General features: G+C 39.7%; 1 protein-coding gene across 1 annotated transcript in view; it reads left to right on the top strand.

Annotated features, from left to right (window-relative positions):
• The window catches only part of SYT9 (synaptotagmin 9), a 199,827-nt gene that overhangs the window by 122,664 nt on the left and 52,799 nt on the right, over window positions 1-24,364 (top strand). Inside the window, exons 4-5 of the mRNA XM_030333275.1 lie at window positions 21,330-21,450; window positions 22,881-23,052. Coding sequence (XP_030189135.1) covers window positions 21,330-21,450; window positions 22,881-23,052 — 293 coding nt within the window. The remainder of the gene's footprint in view (window positions 1-21,329; window positions 21,451-22,880; window positions 23,053-24,364) is intronic.

Below are 24,364 nucleotides of genomic sequence, written 5' to 3' on the forward strand. Positions count from 1 at the left end.
AATGCAGAGGTGGTAACAGTTGCCCCATATTCAGTACTGACCACACACAAATGTTTTCTCATTTAATCTTTTTAACAACCCTGTGTTTTAGACACTAATTTCAGTAGTCTCAGTCTCCAGTTGAGGAGACTGAGAATAGAGAACTGAGACACTGAGAGATTAAGTAGTTTAGTTAAGGTTGCATAATAGTAAGTGAGGTGCTGAGACTTGAACTCAGCTCCCATCAGCTGTACTGTGACCTCAGGGCCTTTAAATACCAATTACATCATCATTTTTATGTTTATACCTCTTATCCCAATTCCCACTCTGCAGAAGCAAATACTTTCAGCTACTTTAACTGTTTCTTTTAAAATATACCTCCATATATTTTTAAATGCTTTATTTTATTTTTAGTTTTAGCTTTATTGAATTTTATGGCAGAAGATGAGGACATAGCTCCTAAGTTCACTACAGCCGCAGACTCTTACCCATCTTCTAACATTAGCTCTATCATCAATTTGTGGAGGTAATTATTCATGTCTGTGTCATTATTATGTAAACTTGGTTTACAGCTGAACTATGTGTTATGCTGTGATTACATTCTCTTCCCCCCCCCCCCCGCCCCCACCCCAGGAATTGGTCATTTGTATCTCTAGCCTGGCTCTTTCCCCTGATTTCCATACTCATACCTAATTGGCTATGAGACATCCCCATTTGGATCTCACATGTAATGTACAAAAAACTGAGTTCTTGATCTGTCCCATAGCCCATTGCCTTCTCCTACATGTAGATATGAAGGTTAATAGAAATCCCACCTTTCCATTAACTCAAGCCAAAAATACTGGAATCAACTTTGATTCCTCTCTATCATTTAATCTGCTAGAAAATCCTGTTGTTTTATCTTCAAAATCGGATAACTTCTCACCACCTCCACTGCTTTCTCTGGACCAAGCCACATTAACTCTCACTAGGTTCATTGCAGTAATCTCCTGACTGATGGCCCTGCTTCTGCCCTTGTCCCCTCAGACTATTCTCAATGCAGCAGCCTGGCTGATCTTGTTAAAATAAAGTCACATTGTGCTACTTTTCTGCTTTAATCCTTTTAATGGATTCCATTCCCACTCAGAGGATAAGCCAAAATCCTTTTGATAACCCGCATGATCTAGTCCTTCACAGTCTCTCTGATCTTGTCTTTTTTACTCTTTTTCCCTCTTTTTCTTTTCTCAGGAACAGCAGATACACTCCTACCTCAAGCACTTGCTCCTTGGTCTGTGTTCAATCTTCCCCAGTTAACTACATTGCTGCCTTTATCACCTCATTTCCCCAGGTCCTTACTCAAAAGGTATTCCGGTTTGAAGCCTTTCTGTTTAATATTTTATTTAACCCCTCAATATTACTTAACCCCCTTCTTTACTCTTTAATTCTCTACATTTCACCGTATGTGTGTGTTATGTGTATATACGAACGTGTGTGTGTGTGTGTGTGTGTGTGTGTGCAATTTATTTTGCTCATTGCCTAGGTTCACAAGAAATAGAAGCTTCATGAAGGCAAATGACTTTTGTCTGTTTGGTTCACTGATGGATTCCCAGCACCCAGAAAAGTACCTGGCAAATAATTGTGTTCTGTAAATGCTTATTGAGTGAAGAATAAACAAATGAATTATATGGGTTTTATTTGCTGTATGAGGGTGTGTATGCCCATGTGCCTTTCACTAATTCATCCCAAAATCTGTCAGACATTTAAGTCTCTTAATAAATACAACAAGTTTTACTTCTTTCTGTAGAGGACAGTCTTTTAGGGAATAGAGCAGGGAGTAATGTGCAGAGGCAAATGAAGGCAACCACTACAATAAAACAAATGGCCACATATACAAGTTAGTTTCTGAGATCTCTGTACAACTCCATTCATTTGTTTACCTTGCACAAATGCTACACTAGTCCAGTCTGTTCTGGACACTAGTCTAGTAGAATTCTGACTACTTTTCCTATCCACTAGAGTAAAGTCTCCCAATGTGTTCTTCATCAAAACAATCTTGACTGTTCTTTGCACTTTGCACGTTCAAATAAAATTTAGAATTACTTCATCAAGTTGTAATCTGATTGGAATTAAATTTACTATGTAGATCATTTTGGAGAATATCTTTGTAATATTGAGTCTTCCAATCTATGAACATGGTACCTCTCTTCATTTATTTAGACAGTTCCTTTACTCAATAATGCTTTATCTTTTTTCTGTAAAAAAATCTTGGACATTTTTTGATAGATATATTACAAGGTATTGATGGGTTTTTTGTTTTTTTGTTTTGTTTTTTGTTTTGTTTTTTTAATATATGAAATTTATTGTCAAATTAGTTTCCATACAACACCCAGTGCTCATCCCAAAAGATGCTGTCTTCAATACCCATTACCTACCCTCCCCTCCCTCCCACCCCCCATCAACCCTCAGTTTGTTCTCAGTTTTTAAGAGTCTCTTATGCTTTGGCTCTCTCCCACTCTAACCTCTTTTTTTTCCTTCCCCTCCCCCGTGGGTTCCTGTTAAGTTTCTCAGGATCCACATAAGAGTGAATGCATATGGTATCTGTCTTTCTCTGTATGGCTTATTTCACTTAGCATAACACTCTCCAGTTCCATCCACGTTGCAACAAAGGGCCATATTTCATTCTTTCTCATTGCCATGTAGTACTCTATTGTGTGTATAAACCACAATTTCTTTATCTATTCATCAGTTGATGGACATTTAGGTTTTTTTCCATAATTTGGCTATTGTTGAGAGTGCTGCTATAAACATTGGAGTACAAGTGCCCCTATGCATCAGTACTCCTGTATCCCTTGGATAAATTCCTAGCAGTGCTATTGCTGGGTCATAGGGTAGGTCTATTTTTAATTTTTTGAGGAACCTCCACACTGTTTTCCAGAGTGGCTGCACCAGTTTGCATTCCCACCAACAGTGCAAGAGGGTTCCCGTTTCTCCACATCCTCTCCAGCATCTATAGTCTCCAATTTGTTCATTTTGGCCACTCTGACTGGCGTCAGGTGATATCTGAGTGTGGTTTTGATTTGTATTTCCCTGATGAGGAGCGATGTTGAGCATCTTTTCATGTGCCTGATGGCCATCTGGATGTCTTCTTTAGAGAAGTGTCTATTCATGTTTTCTGCCCATTTCTTCACTGGATTATTTGTTTTTTGGGTGTGGAGTTTGGTGAGCTCTCTACAGATTTTGGATACTAGCCCTTTGTCCGATATGTCATTTGCAAATATCTTTTCCCATTCCGTTGGTTGCCTTTTAGTTTTGTTGATTGTTTCCTTTGCTGTGCAGAAGCTTTTTATCTTCATGAGGTCCCAATAGTTCATTTTTGCTTTTAATTCCCTTGCCTTTGGGGATGTGTCAAGTAAGAAATTGCTATGGCTGAGGTCAAAGAGGTCTTTTCCTGCTTTCTCCTCTAGGGTTTTGATGGTTTCCTGTCTCAAATTCAGGTCCTTTATCCATTTTGAGTTTATTTTTGTGAATGGTGTAAGAAAGTGGTCTAGTTTCATTCTTCTGCATGTTGCTGTCAGGTCTTCCCAGCACCATTTGTTAAAGAGACTGTCTTTTTTCCATTGGATATTCTTTCCTGCTTTGTCAAAGATTAGTTGGCCATACTTTTGTGGGTCTAGTTCTGGGGTTTCTATTCTATTCCATTGGTCTATGTGTCTGTTTTTGTGCCAATACCATGCTGTCTTGATGATGACAGCTTTGTAGTAGAGGCTAAAGTCTGGGATTGTGATGCCTCCTGCTTTGGTCTTCTTCTTCAAAATTACTTTGGCAATTCGGGGCCTTTTGTGGTTCCATATGAATTTTAGGATTGCTTGTTCTAGTTTCAAGAAGAATGCTGGTGCAATTTTGATTGGGATTGCATTGAATGTGTAGATAGCTTTGGGTAGTATTGGCATTTTAACAATATTTATTCTTCCAACCCATGAGCACGGAATGTTTTTCCATTTCTTTATATACTCTTCAATTTCCTTCATAAGCTTTCTATAGTTTTCAGCATACAGATCTTGTACATCTTTGGTTAGATTTATTCCTAGGTATTTTATGCTTCTTGGTGCACTTGTGAATGGGATCAGTTTCTTTATTTGTCTTTCTGTTGCTTCATTATTAGTGTATAAGAATGCAACTGATTTCTGTACATTCATTTTGTATCCTGCAACTTTGCTGAATTCATTTATCAGTTCTAGCAGACTTTTGGTGGAGTCTATCGGATTTTCCATGTATAATATCATGTCATCTGCAAAAAGTGAAAGCTTGACTTCATCTTTGCCAATATTGATGCCTTTGATTTCCTTTTATTGTCTGATTGCTGATGCTGGTACTTCCAACACTATGTTAAACAACAGCGGTGAGAGTGGACATCCCTGTCGTGTTCCTGATCTCAGGGGGAAAGCTCTCAGTTTTTCTCCATTGAGGATGATATTAGCTGTGGGCTTTTCATAAGTGGCTTTTATGATGTTTAAGTATGTTCCTTCTATCCCGACTTTCTCGAGGGTTTTTATTAAGAAAGGATGCTGAATTTTGTCAAATGCTTTTTCTGTATTGATTGTCAGGATCATATGGTTCTTATCTTTTCTTTTATTAGTGTGATGTATCACGTTGATTGATTTTCGAACCAGCCCTGCATTCCAGGAATGAATCCCACTTGATCATGGTGAATAATTCTTTTTATAAGCTGTTGAATTCGATCTGCTAGTATCTTATTGAGAATTTTTGCATCTATATTCATCAGGGATATTGGCCTGTAGTTCTCTTTTTTTTATTGGGTCTCTGGTTTAGGAATCAAAGTAATACTGGCTTCATAGAATGAGTCTGGAAGTTTTCCTTCCCTTTCTATTTTTTGGAATAGCTTGAGAAGGATAGGTATTATCCCTGCTTTAAATGTCTGGTAGAATTCCCCAGGGAAGCCATCTGGTCCTGGACTCTGATTTGTTGGGAGATTTTTGATAACTGATTCAATTTCTTTGCTCGTTATGGGTCTGTTCAAGCTTTCTATTTCCTCCAGTTTGAGTTTTGGAAGTTTGTGGGTGTTTAGGAATTTGTCCATTTCTTCCAGGTTGTCCAGTTTGTTGGCATATAATTTTTCATAGTATTCCCTGATAATTGCTTGTATCTCTGAGGGATTGGTTGTAATAATTCCATTTTCACTCATGATTTTATCAATTTGGGTCATCTCCCTTTTCTTTTTGAGAAGCCTGGCTAGAGGTTTATCAATTTTGTTTATTTTTTCAAAAAACCAACTCTTGGTTTCATTGATCTGCTCTACAGTTTTTTAGATTCTATATTGTTTATTTCTGCTCTGATCTTTATTATTTCTCTTCTTCTGCTGGGTTTGGGGTGTCTTTGCTGCTCTGCTTCTATTTCCTTTAGGTGTGCTGTTAGATTTTGTATTTGGGATTTTTCTTGTTTCTTGAGATAGTCCTGGATTGCAATGTATTTTCCTCTCAGGACTGCCTTCACTGCATCCCAAAGTGTTTGGATTGCTGTATTTTCATTTTCTTTTGTTTCCATATATTTTTAAATTTCTTCTCTAATTGCCTGGTTGACCCATTCATTTTTTAGTAGGGTGTTCTTTAACCTCCATGCTTTTGGAGGTTTTCCAGACTTGTTCCTGTGGTTGATTTCAAGCTTCATAGCATTGTGGTCTGAAAGTATGCATGGTATTATCTCAATTCTTGTATGCTTATGAAGGGCTGTTTTGTGACCCAGTATGTAATCTATCTTGGAGAATGTTCCATGTGCACTCGAGAAGAAAGTATATTCTGTTGCTTTGGGATGCAGAGTTCTAAATATATCTGCCAAGTCCATCTGATCCAATGTATCATTCAGGGCCCTTGTTTCTTTATGGACCATGTGTCTAGATGATCTATCCATTGTTGTAAGTGGGGTATTAAAGTCCCCTGCAATTACCACATTCTTGTCAATAAGATTGCTTATGTTTGTGAGTATTTGTTTTATATATTTGGGGGCTTCTGTATTCGGTGTATAGACATTTATAATTGTTAGTTCTTCTTGATGGATAGACCCTGTAATTATTATATAATGCCCTTCTTCACTCTTATTACAGCCTTTAATTTAAAGTCTAGTTTGTCTGTTATAAGTATGGCTACTCCAGCTCTGTTTTGACTTCCAGTAGCATGATAAATAGTTCTCCATCCCTTCACTTTCAATCTGAAAGTGTCCTCAGGTCTAAAATGAGTCTCTTGTAGACAGCAAATAGATGGGTCTTGTTTTTTTATCCATTCTGATACCCTATGTCTTTTGGTTGGCGCATTTAGTCCATTTACATTCAGTGTTATTATAGAAAGATATGGGTTTAGAGTCATTGTGATGTCCGTAGGTTTCATGCTTGTAGCGATGTCTCTGGTACTTTGTCTCACAGGATCCCCCTTAGGATCTCTTGTAGGGCTGGTTTAGTGGTGACGAATTCCTTCAGTTTTTGTTTGTTTGGGAAGAGCTTTATCTCTCCTTCTATTCTAAATGACAGACTTGCTGGATAGAGGATTCTCAGCTGCATATTTTTTCTGTTCATCATATTGAAGATCTCCTGCCATTCCTTTCTGGCCTGCCAAGTTTCAGTAGAGAGATCTGTCACTAGTCTTATCAGTCTCCCTTTATATGTTAGAGCACGTTTATCCCTAGCTGCTTTCAGGATTTTCTCTTTATCCTTGTATTTTGCCAGTTTCACTATGATATGTCATGCAGAAAATCGATTCAAGTTATGTCTGAATGGAGTTCTCTGTGCCTCTTGGATTTCAATGCTTTTTTCCTTCCCCAGATCTGGGAAGTTCTCAGCTATGATTTCTTCAAGTACACCTTCAGCACCTTTCCCTCTCTCTTCCTCCTCTGGAATACCTATTACGCATAGATTATTTCTCTTTAGTGCATCACTTAGTTCTCTAATTTTCCCCTCATACTCCTGGATTTTTTTATCTCTCTTTTTCTCAGCTTCCTCTTTTTCCATAATTTTATCTTCTAGTTCGCCTATTCTCTCCTCAGCCTCTGCAATCCAAGCTGTGGTCGTCTCCATTTTATTTTGCAGCTCATTAATAGCATTTTTAGCTCCTCCTGGCTGTTCCTTAGTCCCTTGATCTCTGTAGCAATAGATTCTCTGCTGTCCTTTATACTGTTTTCAAGCCCAGTGATTAATTTTATGACTATTATCCTAAATTCACTTTCTGTTATATTGTTTAAATTGTTTTGGATCAGTTCGTTAGCTGTCGTTATTTCCTGGAGGTTTTTTTGAGGGGAATTCTTCCGTTTTGTCATTTTGGATAGTCCCTGGAGTGGTGCGGACCTGCAGGGCACTTCCCCTGTGCTGTCTTGAATAACTTGCATTGGTGGGTGGGGCCGCAGTCAGACCTGATTTCTGCCCCCAGCCCCCCGCTGGGGCCACAGTCAGACTGGTGTGTACCTTCTCTTCCCTTCTCCTAGGGGCAGGGTTCATTGTGGGGTGGCGTGGCCCGCCCTGGCTACTTGCACATTGCCAGGCTTGTGGTGCTGGGGATCTGTCGTATTAGCTGGGGTGGATTGGCAAGGTGCACAGGGGCGGGAGGGGCAGGCTCAGCTCGCTTCTTCAGAGATCTGCTTTGGGAGGGGCCCTGCGGCAGCGGGAGGGCTTCAGACCTGCCACCGGAGGGATGGATCCGCAGAAGCACAGCGTGGGGTGTTTGTGAGGTGCAAGCAAGTTCCCTGAGAGGAACCGGTTCCCTTTGGGATTTTGGCTGGGGGATGGGCGAGGGAGATGGCACTGGCTAGCGCCTTTGTTCCCTGCCATGCTGTGCTCTGTCCTCCCGGGCTCAACAACTCTCCCTCCCTCTGTCCTCCAGCCCTCCCGCTCTCCGAGCAGAGCTGTTAACTTATAACCTTCCAGATGTTGAGTCCCGCTTGTTGTCGGAACACACTCCATCCAGCCCCTACGCTTTTGCAAGCCAGACCCCGGGGCTCTGCTTGGCCGCTGGGCCGCCCCTCTGCCCCGGCTCCCTCCCGCCAGTCCGTGTAGCGCGCACCACCTCGCCGCCCTTCCTACCCTCTTCCGTGGGCCTCTCATCTGGCTTGGCTCTGGAGACTCCGTTCTGCTCATCTTCTGGTGGTTTTCTGGGTTATTTACGCAGGTGTGGGTGGAATCTAAGTGATCTGCAGGACGCTGATGGGTTTTTTGAAAACTATTTTAAATAAGTTTTTTTTCTACTTTTTAACTTGTTTTTTTTTTTTTTTGGTATAAAAATAAAATTTATTTTTGTTTACTGACACTGATGGCCATTAATCGATCAGTCATAGATGAAATGCTTGTTTATTCTAATGGTTTTTCTGTAAGGTTTTTGGGATAGTTTTACACATCATATTATCTGGCATTAATGACAATTAATTCTTCACATCAAAACTTTATACCTTTTATTTCTTTTTCATGCCTTATTTCACTTGGACCTCAAGTACAATGTAAAATAGAAGTAGTCTGTGTCTTATTCCTAATTTAATTGGGAATCTTTCTGTATTTCATTGCTATAGCCTTGTTTTTAGATGCCCTACATCAGATCAGCAAATTTCTCTTTTATATATGGTTTGATAAAAGCTTTTATCATAAGTAGATGCTTGATTTTATCATATCTGTCTATATTCATTTAGATAATTATATGATTTGTTCCCACTTTGTTCTGTTATGGACATAATTGACCATAATTATGTTCATGCTGTCAGTGTAGAGCCTGCTTGGGATTGTCCCTTTCTCTCTGCCCCTCCCTCTCCCTCTCTCTCTCTCTCTCTCTCAAAATAAATAAACTTTGGGGGGGGAGCTAACTTCAACTTTGTTTGGCTTTGTTCACTGTCTCTAAATATATTTGTTGTCCAATTCATTAATTTTGCTCTAATATTATTATTTCCTTCTAGTTTGTGTTTAATTTGTTGTTCTTTTTCCAGGTTCTTCAGGTAGATGCTTTGATCACTGATAATCAGCCTTACTTTGTTCCATATTATACATGTAAAGCTAAAAAATTTTTCCCTAATCTGATTTTTAAGCATTTATGTAGAAAAAAGCTACCATTCTCTTCCTGTGTGTTTCTCCTTTACTCTGATACCACTTACCACACTTATGACATTTTTGCACAAAACATGTGGGGTTTTCCTACACCAAGCAATTCTGCAACACAAACTGGGTATCCTAAAATTTAGCTCAGTTCTGATACCATCTATCTGGAGATAATGTCAGATCCCACAGGTTAAGGGATCAGGCTCATGATACTGACTGCCACTTTGGATGCCAATGATAAAAAGTAGGTCCCTGTGTTACCCACAACTTCTGTGCAACTTGGCTACAAATCAGGGATTCCCATGACCTCTTCTCTGTTGGATTTGATTATTTTCTGGAACAGTTTATACCACTCAGGGAAACATAACAGTTTATTAAACAATGTGATAAAGGATACAGATGAACAGCCAGATGAAGAGATACAGAGGGCAGGTATGTCACTCTTCCAGTATATAGATAGGTTCACCAACTTGGGGGGTCTCTGAACCCAGGTCTATTGGGTCCTATTTTATGGAGGCTTCCTTATGTAGGCATGATCAGTTATTAACCCCTTTCCTCCCACTCTCCTCTGGCTGAAAATTCCAAGCTTCTTTTTTTTTTTTTTTTTTTTAGTGTATTTATTTATTGTGGAGACAGAGAATGAGCAGTGGAGGGGCAGAGAGAGGGAGACAGAAGATCTGAAATGGGCCCTGTGTTGACAGCAGAGCCTGACTCGGGACTTGAATTCACAAACCATGAGATCATGACCTGAGCCAAAGTCGGACACTTAACCAACTGAGCCACTCAGGCGCCCCTGAAAAGTCGAAGCTTCTTATTCTGGCTTGGTCTTTCTGGTGACCAGCCCCCATCCAAGAGCCCACACAGAGTTGCTTCAATAGAACAAAAGATGCTCCTAGTTCTTTTTATTACTTGGGGGCATAGAGAGTGGGAGACACAGAATCTGAAGCAAGCTCAGCCTCTGAGCTGTCAGCACAGAGCTCAAGGCGGGGCTCGAACCCATGAACCATGAGATCATTACCTAAGCCGAAGTTGGACACTCAACTGACTGAGCCGCCCAGGCGCCCCTCAAACTCTACACATTTTAAAGAAAGGACTGGTCCTTGACTGGTTCTTGAGAGATAACCTCTAAGCCCTTAGAATATCCTGCCTGATAAGATTTCATTATATAACAGAACTTGGACCACATTAGATATTTTATGTTAACAATGCAATAATGGTAAACAGCTGTGTTTGTTCACCTAGGGCCCTGAGCCATGCTGTTTGACCTCTGATGATGGAAATGAGGACTGACTTGTTAAGGTCAGTCATTTGGGAACTCTTTGCCACCCACAATAAGAACCTTGGACATTGGGGTGCCTGGGTGGCCCAGTCAGTTAAGCATCCAACTCTTGATTTCGGCTCAGATCACAATCTTGCAGTTCATGGGTTAGAGCCCCATGTCGGGCTCTGCACTGACAGTGTGGAGCCTGCATGGGATTCTCTGTTTTCCTCTCTCTACCCCTCTTCCACATGTTCTCTCTCTCTCTCTCTCTCAAAAATAAATAAATAAACTTAAAAAAAAACCAGAAGTGTTTAAAGGAAAGGAACCTTGGGCATCAAGGTTTAGTTAAGTTTCCCATTTGGCAATACTTGATATGTGTTGTCACCCATCATGACTGGGAGAGTTAAGTGCTGTCGGTGTGACTCCATTGGAGGAGGATAACTGGAAGCTTATGCCTGGTTTCTCCCGGACTCTACCCTGTATTTTTTCCTTTGTTGATTTTAATCTTGAGTCCTTATGCTGTAATAAATGATTAACTATGAGAATAACAGCCTTTCTGGGTCCTAAGAGTCCTTCTAGTGAATCATCAAACTTCAGGGTGGTCTTGGGGACCTCCAATACAATGATACTCAAAAATATTGAGGAAGCTGGAGTATCATAAGTCTGTTGATAATCATTCCCTTTGCCTAACTTGTGTAACCTTCTGTAATGCCAAAGTTCAGTAATTTTGGTAATGTTAATATCCTACAGGTAGTGTTAAAGAATAATTCATCAGAACTCCTAGTTAAATACATCAGATAAAAAACATGAGATTGTCTGCACTGCCTCCTGAGGCCCGTCATAAAATAATAGTAAAGGAATTACAGAGGGCATAAGCAATAGAAGACTTTTCTTTGACCCTTTAATTATAAATATAGACAATTAGGGATGTCCTAGACCATGAGGAAAACCACTATCATGGTCCAAAATGAACAGATCAACTGATCCCGGGGCGGGGTGGGGGGAGAGGGAGTGGGGAGGGGCGGAAGACATTAAAAGAAAAGAAAGAATTCTAATTAATATGGATCATTGAGGACCAAGCAAGATCAAGGAAGACAAGATATCTAAATACCTTTTGGGAAAATTTCAGAAGGTGTAAGTACAAAATAAAAGTACAAAGAGACCATCTTAAAACCTCCTTGAGAGGGAAAAAAAAAAATCTACAAAAGAATGGCATCAAATGTTCATCCCAGCTAGAACATGAAGTGCTTGAGACATTGTGACAATGTAAAATGATTCTAAGATAAAATAATTTTAACCTAAATTCTATGCCCAGCCAACTTTCTTTTAAGAATTAGACCACAATAAAAATTATTTTTACTACCTGTGATCCCTCACTGGAAAAAAAAAAAAAGAAAGAAAGAAAGTTCTCAAGGACATACTCAAGTAAAATGAAAAATGTTTCTATAAAGGGGGGATGTGGGTTTTAAGAAACTGCAGTGAGCAAAAAAATGGGAATATTTTAACTATATCTTAAATGTTTGTTAATTTGGCTGTGAAACATAATGGAATAGCAAAAAATAAAAAAAATAAAAAATAAGGGGCGCCTGGGTGGCGCAGTCGGTTAAGCATCCGACTTCAGCCAGGTCACGATCTCGCGGTCCGTGAGTTCGAGCCCCGCGTCAGGCTCTGGGCTGATGGCTCAGAGCCTGGAGCCTGTTTCCGATTCTGTGTCTCCCTCTCTCTCTGCCCCTCCCCCGTTCATGCTCTGTCTCTCTCTGTCCCAAAAAAAATAAATAAACGTTGAAAAAAATTTTTAATAAAAATAAAAAAAAAATAAAAATAAAAATAAAAAATAAAAAACACTTTTTAATTTTTATTTATTTTTTTAAATGTATTTTTAAAAAAAGCATTATTAGTTAAATTCTGGAAGGAAGAAGATTTGGATACAAAGTCAACAAGCTTGATTTAATAGACACATGGGAATTTGGCCCCTGCAGGTAAAGAATACACATTAAGCACATATGAGCACAACTGAATGAGACAGGATAGGACAGAATAACATAATATTTTAAATGGTTGAAATCATTAAGGCATATCCTCTGAACTCAAGGCCATAAAATTGGAAGACAAAAGTGTAGTCCTCTACAAAATGTGTCTTTTCAGAATTGTTAATGCCCATTATTAATTTATATACCATAAAACTAACCAATTTTAAGTGTACAAGTTTTGTCACAATTATACAGCCATGTAACTGCCACCATAATCGTGACATGGAATATTTCTCTCATCCCCAAAGATTTCCCGGTGCTCCTCTATGATCAGTTCCCTCCTCCCACCACCAGTCCCTAGTTTCCACTGATCACTTTGTGTCACTGTAATTTTGCTTTTCCCAGAGTTTCATATAAAGGGAATCATACATGTTGTCTTTTGTTGGAGATCCTTTCACTCAGCTTAATGCTTTTGTGATGTATTCGTGTTGTTTCTTTTATTAGTAGTTTTTTCCATTTGGTTGCCTACTGGCATTCCATTGTATGGATATACCTCATTTTGTTTGTCCATTCACCATTTGATGCTACATTTGGGTTTCTTTTCAGTTTGGGCTCACAACAGTTGCATACAAGTCTTTGGATGGAGGTGTGATTTTATTTCACTTAGGGAAATAACTAAATGTGAGATTTCTGGGTCATTTGGCATGTGTATGTGTAACCTAAGAGAGACTGCCAAACTGTTTTTCCCAAATGGTTTTAACATTTTGCATTTCCAGCAGAGCTTGAGAGGCAATTACTCTCCATCATGGGCAATAAGTCATATTGTCAGTCATTCATTTTAGCTTATTCTTGTGGTTGTGTAGTGGTATCTTGCTATGGTTTAACGTTCTTTTGAGGAAGTGCCTGTTCAGATCTTTTGCCCCTGTTTTTGTTAGGTTATTTCTCTAAGTTGTAGGAATTCTTTATATATTCTGGATGTAATTCCTTTATGGGCTGTATATTATACAAATACAATCCTTCAGCCTGTGGCTTAACCTTTGTCTTTCCTAAGAATGTGTTTGAAGAGCAAAAGTTTTTAACATTAATGAAGCAAATGGTGTGAGTTTCTTTTATTATGTATTGTGCTTTTTGTGTCCATCTAAGGGATATTTATCTAACCCAAAGTCACAAACATTTTCTCCTATGCTTTCTTTTAGCACTTCCATAGTTTCAGTACTTACATGATCCATTTGCATGAAATCCTTTCCTATCATGTGAAGGAAAGGTCATGGTTCTTTTGTTGTTGTTGTTGTTGTTGTTGTTGTTGTTTCAAATAGATATCCAACTATTCCAGTACTGTTTGTTTAAAAGAGTATCTTTTCTTCATTAAATTATGTGCTTCCTTTCTAGAAAGTGATTTGACCATGTAAATGAGGGTCTAATTCTGGCCTCTTCATCCTGTTCCGTTCATCAGTATGTCTGTCCTTTTGTGAACACCTCCTCGATTACTGATTACTGTGGTTTTATTCTACACCTCATAGGTAGTGTTAAGTACTTCCATTTTGTTTCTTTTTTCCAAAATGATTTTGATTATTCTAGATTCTTTATATTTGCATATAAATTTTAGAATCAGTTTGTCAGTATCTACAAAAGGTATGTTGAACTTTTGATTGGAATTACACTGAACTTATAGATTATGGAAGAATCAATATCTTAACAATGTTAATAAGTTTCTTGATGTATGAATGTGAAATATCTCTCTATTTATGTCTTCTCTAATTTTTCTCACCGTTGTTTTGTGGTTTTCAGTATACAGGTCTTGCACATGATTTGCTAAATTTATCTGTGAGTATAAATGTAAGTGTATTTTTAAATTTCAATTCTTGTTTCATTTCTAGTATATAGAAATAATTTTGCTTTCATATTAGCCTTGTTGGCCTTGCTAAACTTGTTTTAGTAGTTTTTTATAGATTCCTAAGGATTTTCTCCATAAGTAATCATTGCACCTGCAAATAAAACAGTTTTACTTCTTCTTTTTTAAGGTGTGTATCTTTTATTTCTGTTTTCTTTCACTGGCCGGACCCTCTAGTACAATGTGAAACAGAAGTAGTGAGAGCAGATGTCCTTGCCTTGTTTCCTAACCTTAGGAGAGAAAATGTATAGTCTGTCATCAAGTTTAGCATTAACTATAGTTTTTTTATAAGTTATCTTTCTTTTTTTTTTAAGTTTATTTATTTATTTTGAGAGAGATAGAGAAGATAAGCAGGGCAGGAAGAGAGAGAGAGGGAGAGAGACAGAATCCCAAGCAGACCCCACACTGTGAGCGCAGAGCCCACAAACTGGAGCCATGAGATTATGACCCAAGCCAAAATCAAGAGCCAGACACCCAACTGACTGAGCAACCCAGGCGCCCCTACAGGTGTCTTTCTTAATAGAAGGAAGTCCACTTCTATTACAGTTTTCTGAGAGCATCTATCCTGAATGGTATTGACTTTTTTCAAATGATTGTTTTGTGTCTGTTGATATGGTTTTTCCTTTTTAGTATGTTGATATGTTGATTTACTTTGATTAATATTTTCAAATGTTAAGCCAGACTTGCATTCCCAGGATAAATCCTACTCGTTCAGGATATATCTCCTATTTAATAGATTGCTGGGTTTAATTTGCTAAAATGTTATTAAAGATAATTGTGTCTGTGTCCATGAGGACAATAATCTGTAGTTTTCTTATAATATCTGTGTCTAGTTTTAGTATCAAGATATTGCTGCCCTCATAAAATGAGCTGGGAAATGTTCTTCTCTTTTCTGGAAAAGCTTATATAGAATTGGTATTATTTTTTTCTTAAATGGGTTTGACTTTACTTTGCGAGAAGGTTTTTAATTGGGACTTCAATTTATTTAGTGATATAAAACAATTCAGGTTATCTATTTTTTTCTTTGGTATGGTGTTTTTTTTTTTTTGTCTTTCAAACAAGTTGTTCATTTTCTCTAAGTTATCAAATCTATTGGGATAAAAATGATCATAACATTTCTTATTATTTTAATGTCTATAGTATCTGTATTGATATATCCATTTCCATTTTTATATTGATAATTAATATTTTCTAATTTTTGTTTCTGGTCAGTCTTGCTAGGATATTGCTTTCATTGACTTTCTCTAAGTGTTTCCATTTTTTATATTTCATTGTTTTCTATGCTTATGTTATTTTCTTCCTTTTATCTGTGTTGTGTTTTATTTTCTCTTTTGTGTGTGTGTGTGTGTGTTCCTCAGTTGAAACTCAGATCAGTGTTTTGAAATTATACCTCTGTTTGAATATAAACATTTAATGCTGTACATTTCCCTATAAGTACTGCTTTGTCTAGGTCCTGCACATTTTGATATGTTGTATTTTCATTTTCATTCAGGTCAAATTAATGTTTAATACACCTTGTGGGGGGTTTTTATTTGACTTGTGGGTTATTTAGAAAAATATTGTTTAATTCCCAAATATTGGGGGATTTTCCAGATATTATTGATTGAATTCTAGTTTAATTTTATTTTTATTTGGAACATATTTGGTATGATTTCAATCTTCTTGAATTTAATGAAAAAAAATTTTTATGGCCCAGAGCATAATTTATCTTGGTGGATGTTTTGTGTATACTTAAAAAGAATATTTTGTTGTTGTTAGATGGAGTATCAATGGGTAAAGTAAATGCCAATTAGGTCAAGTTTGTTGATATTATTGCTCAGGTCTTTTATATCCTTACTTATTTTCTATTTGCCTGTTCAATCAATGACTGATAGGGCAGTGTTGAAGTCTCTAACTCTGCTTGTGGGCTTGCCTTGTTCCCCTCTTAATTCTCTCAGATTTGTTCAATAATTTTGAATTTTTGTTGGTAGATACATACACATTTAAGATTATGTCCCCTTGATGATCTGATCCTTCCTCCCTGGAACTATTCCTTGGTTTGAAATCTTCTTTGATACTAATATAGTCACTAAAATTTTCTTTTGATTACATTGCCTAATTTTGAAAAATCTTTCAAAACCTATCTTTGTCATGATATTTTAAATGGGTTTCCTGTATACAGCCTATATGGTTGGTCTTGGTTTACTATACCTATTAGTTATTTACTCTATTTGAAATATACATCTTTACATTATTTTACCTAACCTTTATTATTTCCTTTCTTCTGCTTACTTTGTTTTTATTTATTCTTTTTAATCTTCATTTATTTATTTTCTTCTGATTTCTTAGAGTGGAAACTGAGGTCATTGTTTTGAGACTTTCCTTCTTGCATAATATAGGCATTTTGGTGCTATAAATTTCCCCCTGCATGCTGCTTTAGCTGCGTTTCACACATTTTAATGTGTCATGTTTTTATTTCAGTTAAGTTCAGAATACTTTCTCATTCCTCTTTTGATTTCTTCTTTGATCCATGGATTATTTATAAGTGTGATATTTAGTTCTAAAATATTTGGAGATTTTCCAGATATCTTTTTGCTGTTCATTTCTAATTCATTTCCATTGCAGCCAGAAAATGTACTTTGAATCTTCTCAAATTTAATTGAGACTCATTTTATGGCCTAGAACAGAATATAGTCTAGCTTGTTTAGTGTTATGGGTGCACTTGAAAAGATATGTATTCTACTGCTGGTTGATAGAGTGTTATTGTAATGCCACTGGTTACACCAAGTCAGTTGTTAGTGTTGTTGTTCAAGTATTCAAACCTCTGACTCTAACTTGTCTGTCCTTGCAATTCTATCAGCTTTTGCTTCATGTGTTTGAGAGTGTGTTATCTGGTGCATAAATATTTAGAATTGTTATGTGCTTTTGATGAATTGACCTCTTTATCATATCACTCTTTGTCCTGGTAATATTCATTGCTCTGACATATATCTTGTCTGATATTAATATAGTCCTCCAGATTTTTTTATTAGTGTTAGTATGGCATATCTTTTCTTACTCTTTTACTTTTAATTTACTTATATTTTATATTTAAAGTACATTGTTTTGTAGACACCGTAAAACTGAGTCTTGCTATTTTATTGTCTCAATCTTTGCTTTTTATTTGGATGCCTAGATCACTTACATTTAATGTAATTATGGAAATAATAGGATTAAATTTATCATCTTGTTATTCATTTTCTATTTCTGTAAGATTTGTCTCTTCTCGTAGTATTCTCTTTCCCTTTTTTTCTGTCTCCTTTTGGATTAATTTAATACTTTTAAAGCATCTATTTTATCTCCTTTTTTGGCATATTAGCTATAAATCCTTTTAATAGTTATTTCTTATGGGTTTATAGTGTTCATCTTTAAATGTTTAAGAAAGAAGGAGACAGAGCTGTCAGCGTAGAGTCCCATGTAGGGTCTGAACCCATGAACCATGAGATCATGACCTGAGCCAAAATCAAGAGTCGGATGCTCAACTGACTGACCACCCAGACATCCCCATAGTGTTCATCTTTAATATACACAGCCTAACTTAAAGTAATATTATATCATGTGTGCTACATATAGTATAAGAACCTTACAACAATTCTAGTTTCATATCTTCCCAACAAATAATCCCAATAAAATGATAATTGCTCCATTTCAATATCAGTTTTTCAATCCCAGAGAATATTTGAAGTGGCCTTGCCTGGGTTCCATGATTATCCCTAAACAGATATGGACAGGGCCATGAATATTTGGTTAAAGCTGAATTCCTGCAGCAGCCCTTCTAGATCTTCACAGAATTGGGAAGGAGCTCACCAAAAGAACCTAAGAAGAAGAATGCAAAGTGCACTAATTAGACAAAACTTAGAGCTATCATAGACCGCTACAGGCAAACATATCACATTACAGATTGGCAGGTAGAGAATTCTCACGCACTTGCTATAAATTCCCAGTATATTTTGCTAACAGTACTGAACGTGGCCGCACAAAGCAGGAGCAAGTGAAGCATTTCTTTATATGACATTTTCCTTCCCCTTGTATCCCCCAGGGCACACAGCCACCAGTGACACTCTGTATTCTTGTCAAGCTGAAAAAGAAGCCAAATATTCCACCACCCTTTTATATTTGACTTTCATCAGCACTCTGGAAAAATTTTTACGAACAATATAAGCACTTCTGTGTAAGGCAGTTCCTCAACCTTGAAACTATTGACATTTTGAACCTGATAATTCTTTGCAGTAAAAGGGGCTGCCCTGTGCATTGTAGGATGTTTACCAGCATCCCTGGACTCTACTCGCTAGATGTCAGTAACTGCCTCCCCAGTTATGACAATAAAAAATTTCTCCAGATAAGGCCAAATGTCCCCCAGGGGAACACTACTACTGTTGAGAACCATTGGTTTAAAGGGATGTTTGCAAACATAGGGATCTACAGTTTCTTGACCCCAAATCAGCACCAGCTGATAGGGGAAAAGCAGAATTAACATTATGTACCATCCACCCCTGTTCCATATCCCGGCAAGCCCATCTGCACTTAAGGGACCCTGTCTGTTGTTCCCACTGCAAAAACAGCTCCAGCGCCTGGAAAAGAACAATGCCCAACCACCACCATCGCAGCCGATGTTAAAAGAATAAGCGAGTGAGTGGATGGATTGATGGATGAATGAAAAGAAAACTACAAAGATTATTCAGTGTCATTCTGGGGAAAGGAGTGACACAGATACAGAAGAAAAGAGGATATTTTGTTCTTTCACTAAAAATATCTATATATTAATTTTATAATTTTTACTTTCATGATTTAGAAAATGTTAACTGTTTTATTTCTAAACACTTGAAAGTCTAATCAAACATTTTCTCTTTGATAACTATGTTTTTAATTTTCTGGCTTTTTTTTTTTTAAGTACACATGTGGACTTTAGTTGACCTTTTGAATACTGTATCACCAAGTCCAAAGCTTGATTTCTTTTTCCTTAAACTTATGAGCAAAGAGCCATAATGTGAGTGATTTGTGAATGGGGTTTATGTTGGGAAGAAAATGTACTTAGCACAAAAGTAACCTGAGTCGTCACATTCAGTTATGTTCATTGGGCTTAAGGGCAGGGCTTGGAGTGCAGGCTCCATCACATCTCAAGCCCGACAGAGCTTGGGTGAGCGTGGACCTTCCAGAACTGTATGCTGAGAAAATGGGTGAGATGAAGCTTCATCGGCATGATTCTGGTTACTCCTGTTTTGCTTTGTCAAACTGAGATTTTCTGAGCAGGATGAGAGGAGGGGGTGGTGAGCTAGGTGCAGTGAATAACCTCCTGAGGGAGGAACAGGTGTTTGGGCCTTTCTGCTTAAGGCAGACAGAAGCCAAAGGGCAAAGGAATAGGGCAGGGAGTGTGGAGGAAAAAGATAATTTGTGGGGACAGCTGTTGTTTCTGTTTCTCCTCTGCCACCAGCAGGAAGCTGGATCAGATCCTCCCTCTTCAGGGAAAGCAGACGCCCGTCCTGCAACAGGGAACCAGCAGCATGAAACTGTCCAGCGCCTGCCCGGTGTGCCACCACCCCACACTCCTGTAGAATTCTTGTCTCTCCCCCTCACTCTATCTGAGAGGGAAAGGCCCAGCCACCTGGATGTCTTGAGATCCAGGTTCCAGGAACCAGAAGAGCCTGGCTTGCAGAGTGAGGTCATTTATTTACACAATGCAAGTGATGCGCAGAGATGCAGAGCAATCCATCTGCCTTAGCGACCAAACAGATTCCCTTCGCCTCATCCTCCTGCAGAAGCGGTCAAGGCAGGGAGGTTGGGCGAGGTGACCTTCCAGAACTGAATCTTTGCTTCTAAAAATAGAAGCATCTTTGGAGACTCGAGGAAGGGAAGGGAGTCCGTGGATGTTGAGGGCAAAACCTGGACTCCCCAGAGCATTGTCAGTATGAAACCGTATTAATTAGACTCAGACACCCAGCTCGATAACCTTAGGTATCAAAGAAATGGAAAGTAAATGAACTGGCTTTTTTTCCCCCTTTCTGGTAACTCCTTGGGCTATAAAGGAGAAAGAGAACCATGCCATCTGACCTATTTGAATGGCTGCACACTGCCTGAGGAGATGTCTTCCCCAGCAAAGGGAAACGGGCTCCTTAGGGACACACTAAGAGAAGGCAAGAGCTACAGCTAAGTGGGAACCCCCAAGACCAGCAGTAGGGGGTCACACCCATTTCTCCCTGTGTAGAGACTACAGAGGGCTCTGTCTGAGGCTGGGCAGGGCCAGGCGAGTATCTGGGTGTGTCCAGGGCTGTGGAGGGCACGCATGGGGTCACGGGGTGGCACTCACAGCCTTCTGCAGGGTCCTTGTCTAGAGCCACATAGTAGGGGCAAGGTGTTTCAGGATCCAGTGGAGCCGTGTGTTGGTCTACATACATAGTGCGTGACCAGGTTGTGTGCAGTGCTCTGCTGGGTGGAGGGTTGTTGGCTGAGTGTGTATGTGTGCACGTGCATGCACTTGTGTGTGTTTTGGGATGGGGGTATTTGCAGGAGTGTGTGCAAGTATGACGGCAATCCTGAGGGGATTGGGTAGGGGAGTGTGTAGGGCTGTAAGGGAAGGAGACATACAGATGGTGGCTATTTGGAGGACTTTGCCCTCATGTGGGGCCTGTGGGGAAGACTATGGGGGAAGGGCTATACGAAACAGGGAGAGGCTGTGTGGGGGTCTGTTGAGAGGCTGCAGGAGGCTGCGTGGGGCTGTGTGCAGAGCACGTCTGCACCGCTGGTGGGGCTTTGCAGTCCTAAGGAGCACCTCTTTGGGTAGCTTTGTCCTGGGGGGGGCCCTGGGGGATTGTGGTGGGAATATGAATGGAACCACATGGGAAATAGCCAAGGCTCTGAGGGCTTCATTCCTGGGGGCTGTGCAGGGCCGCAAGTGGCTAGATAGAGGGTGGTGGAGGCCCTGGACGGCCTCCACAGCTTTGCCATCTGAGGACAGGCTATACTTCCTTAGGGTCTGGGGCTCCCAAAGTCCAGGCATTTGTTCTCCTCCTTGTGGTCGACGTGAAGCAAGACATAGCAGGGATTCACAAGATGAGCCGAGGACCAGTGGTGTCCCTTCCAATGCTGTCCTGCAGCTGGTCCTTATGCGTGCCAGGCTGAGGACAGTTTCCAATGAGTCTGCTTGTGCTTTCTCAACAGGACAATGTGGATCTTGGAGAGCTGATGTTTTCCCTCTGCTACCTTCCAACTGCTGGCAGGCTGACCATCACCATTATAAAAGCGAGGAATTTAAAGGCAATGGACATAACAGGAGCATCAGGTGGGACATTCTCAAATTCAGACTTCCTCCCATGGTTCTAATGTAGTATTTATGAAGTCTCTAATAGAGTAATAAGGTGCATAAAACCAAACCACCTAGGTTTAATTCCTCTCCTAGACCTCATGGCTGTATGACTTTGGGCAAGTCCCTTAACCTGTCTGAGCTTCAGATTCCCCATCTGTAAAATGAGGCTAATAATAGTATCTGGCTCATTGGGTTATCATAAGATTAAATAAGTTAGTGCATATAATGTCATAAAACAGTACCTGGCACATATGAAATGCTACCTAATGGGAATAGTCATTATTCTCTTGTATGTCTTCTTCACCGTAGTTGTGAACTGGACCTACAGTTTACACATGCTGACACAGCTTATCTAATTGGGTCTTTCTTCAGATACAAGTAATCACCATCTCAGGCCTATGGAAGATTGAAAACAATCATGTATCCTCCTACAAGGCCTGTCAATGAACTATGCAGTTTGGTATTCTAACCATATTCTAAACCATAACAAGAAAGCCCTGATATGCAGGTCCTACTATACACATTCCCAAGCAACTTCTTCAGGGGCTCCCAAAATGTGGTCATAGAACACCCAGTCCACTGGCTGTTGATCACAGAAATCAATGGACATCAGATGCAGTATATTCTGCTTACTTACTGGCCTCCAGTATTTTTCCAAGAGAAAAAAAGATGTGGCCCCTTCTGGCCTTTCAGTGCCTCCTGGACAGTGTATGGGGAGTCAGGGAAACATGTGGTTGTGCAGGCAAGGAGAGAAAGAGAAGTCCCCATGGAGCAGCAGGATAGTGAGGTAGAACCAGAGAAGTCCCACCTGAAGCAGAGACCAACCTTGTCACCTGTCACCCTATGCCAAGGTCATGCCATAAGCAAGCTTTGTCCTTTCCCTGCTGTGCTGAACTGCTTCCCCCTTTGCAACCCGACTTCAGGCAGCTCTGGGGCTTGAAGCCCCTGTACTCCCCAAAGCTGTCCCTGTCATCTAGGCATTCTATCTGTCCCTTTCCTGAAGACCTGATGTTTAAGAAGAGACTGTCTGGGGTGGTTCAGAGTCAGGGCCTTCAGCCCGTTTTTCCTGCCTTGGAAATACCTTTGCATCTCTCCCCATTGCAGCCAGGCAAGTCTGGAATTCTAGCTGGAACATTTTCTAATTTGGTAACAGATATTTTCACACTATTTTTAAATTCCACACACTTTGAGGAGACAGTGTCCTGTGCTTTTTCTTGAATGAATGTCTTAATTATCCTAACTGTAGTCACTGCCCAGGCATCTTATTAATTAAAATCCTCAAACTCCAGCCCACAGGCAGGTAAGGGAGTTCTGCATCCCGTAGTCCGTGGAACTCCACAGTGATGGAACTGCCCCCTACATCCACATTTATCCTCTCAGTACCCCCGCTTCTCATGGTTGTACAGATCCCTACGTGAAAGTGTCACTGATGTGTGATGGCAGACGACTGAAGAAGAGGAAAACATCCACCAAGAGGAACACTCTGAATCCCGTTTACAACGAAGCCATAGTCTTTGACGTCCCTCCCGAGAACATTGACCAAATCCACTTGTCCATAGCCGTCATGGACTATGACCGGTGAGATACCTGGAGCTTTTTCTCAGGGCGGAAAATGTCTCTTGTGCCCAGGACAGGGAGGGAAGAGGGGGAGTGCAGCCACATGTTCTTAGCTGGTGTCCCAGGCTGCAGGAAATGAGTCAAATGGACACCCCGGGGAAGCTGACTGACAAGGAGTCGCCATTTTCCAAACCATGCTTTAGAGTTATATTACCCAAGTGCCTCTTTGCTCTCCACCTTTTTATTTCTTTCTCCTTCCCCATCCTCCCCTCCTCCCCGCCTCATCCCCTTTCCATTCCTGCATACTCCCCAGAATCTCAGCTTGGAAAAACCTGGTTCTGCAGGTCTTAGTCTTCTCCTGCGCAATCCTGCCTGGCCTTCGTGGGAAGATTCCACTCAAAATAGCAGAGTGATTACTTTAGCCACACCATCAACATTTCTAAATACATAACTCTGTTATTTTTTCCCTTCTCCAAGTGTGTTTAATAAAGATCATTTCCATCCACTTAAGTCTGCAAGCAAACAGAAATGTTCTCTTGAAAATGCTAGAATCAGTATGGATGACAGGGTACATTAAAATGTATAAGATGCTCGACTTTCTAATTAATACAGCACAGAAGAGATATTTATAGCCTGCATTGTAGCCAATTGTGTATTTAAAGGACAGATTTGAAAAACAGTCATTTTAATATGCAAAGGAAGTACCAACAGGGAATTAGACATGTTAAACCAGTCATTGGACTGAAATGCAGAGTCTCTTTTTAATTGGAAACCTCCCACGTGGTCTGGGCACAAGTATAAAAAAAAAATCATTCTGACTTCTAATATAATCTTACAAATATTATTTGTAGCTGAAAATTTTCCCACATACCCCTGAAATGTCACTAAGGCAGCATCAGTGCCCTGAACACCCTTTCTAGCAGATGCCTAGGTGAAACAGAACTGTCTTCCAGCTCAGGGAACACATGGGTTGGCTCAGCTGCCCATGGGTGTGACAGCCCACATGGAGCAATAAACCTTATCTTGTCTTCTCTGGACGAAACACAACACCAGTAGTGTCAGGTCACAGGAGGGGACGTTGCCCACCAACCGTGGAAATCTAGGCCAGCTTTTTTCAAGCGATTGCCAAGATTCCCGCATCAACAAATCTGATTATATGAGCTCTGCTTCAATTCAATTCTCAGTAAACTCATGAATCTGCCTGGAAAAATCCATGGCAGAATTCATGGGGCTTCTGCACACAACTGATTTTAATGAGCACAGACTCAAATGTCCTTCACACTCCCCCACCCGTGTCTTGCCATTACTCCCTACATACAAATAGGAGAAAAAT

Source organism: Lynx canadensis, chromosome D1 (genome assembly GCF_007474595.2).
Source record: "Lynx canadensis isolate LIC74 chromosome D1, mLynCan4.pri.v2, whole genome shotgun sequence".
Taxonomy (NCBI): domain Eukaryota; kingdom Metazoa; phylum Chordata; class Mammalia; order Carnivora; family Felidae; genus Lynx; species Lynx canadensis.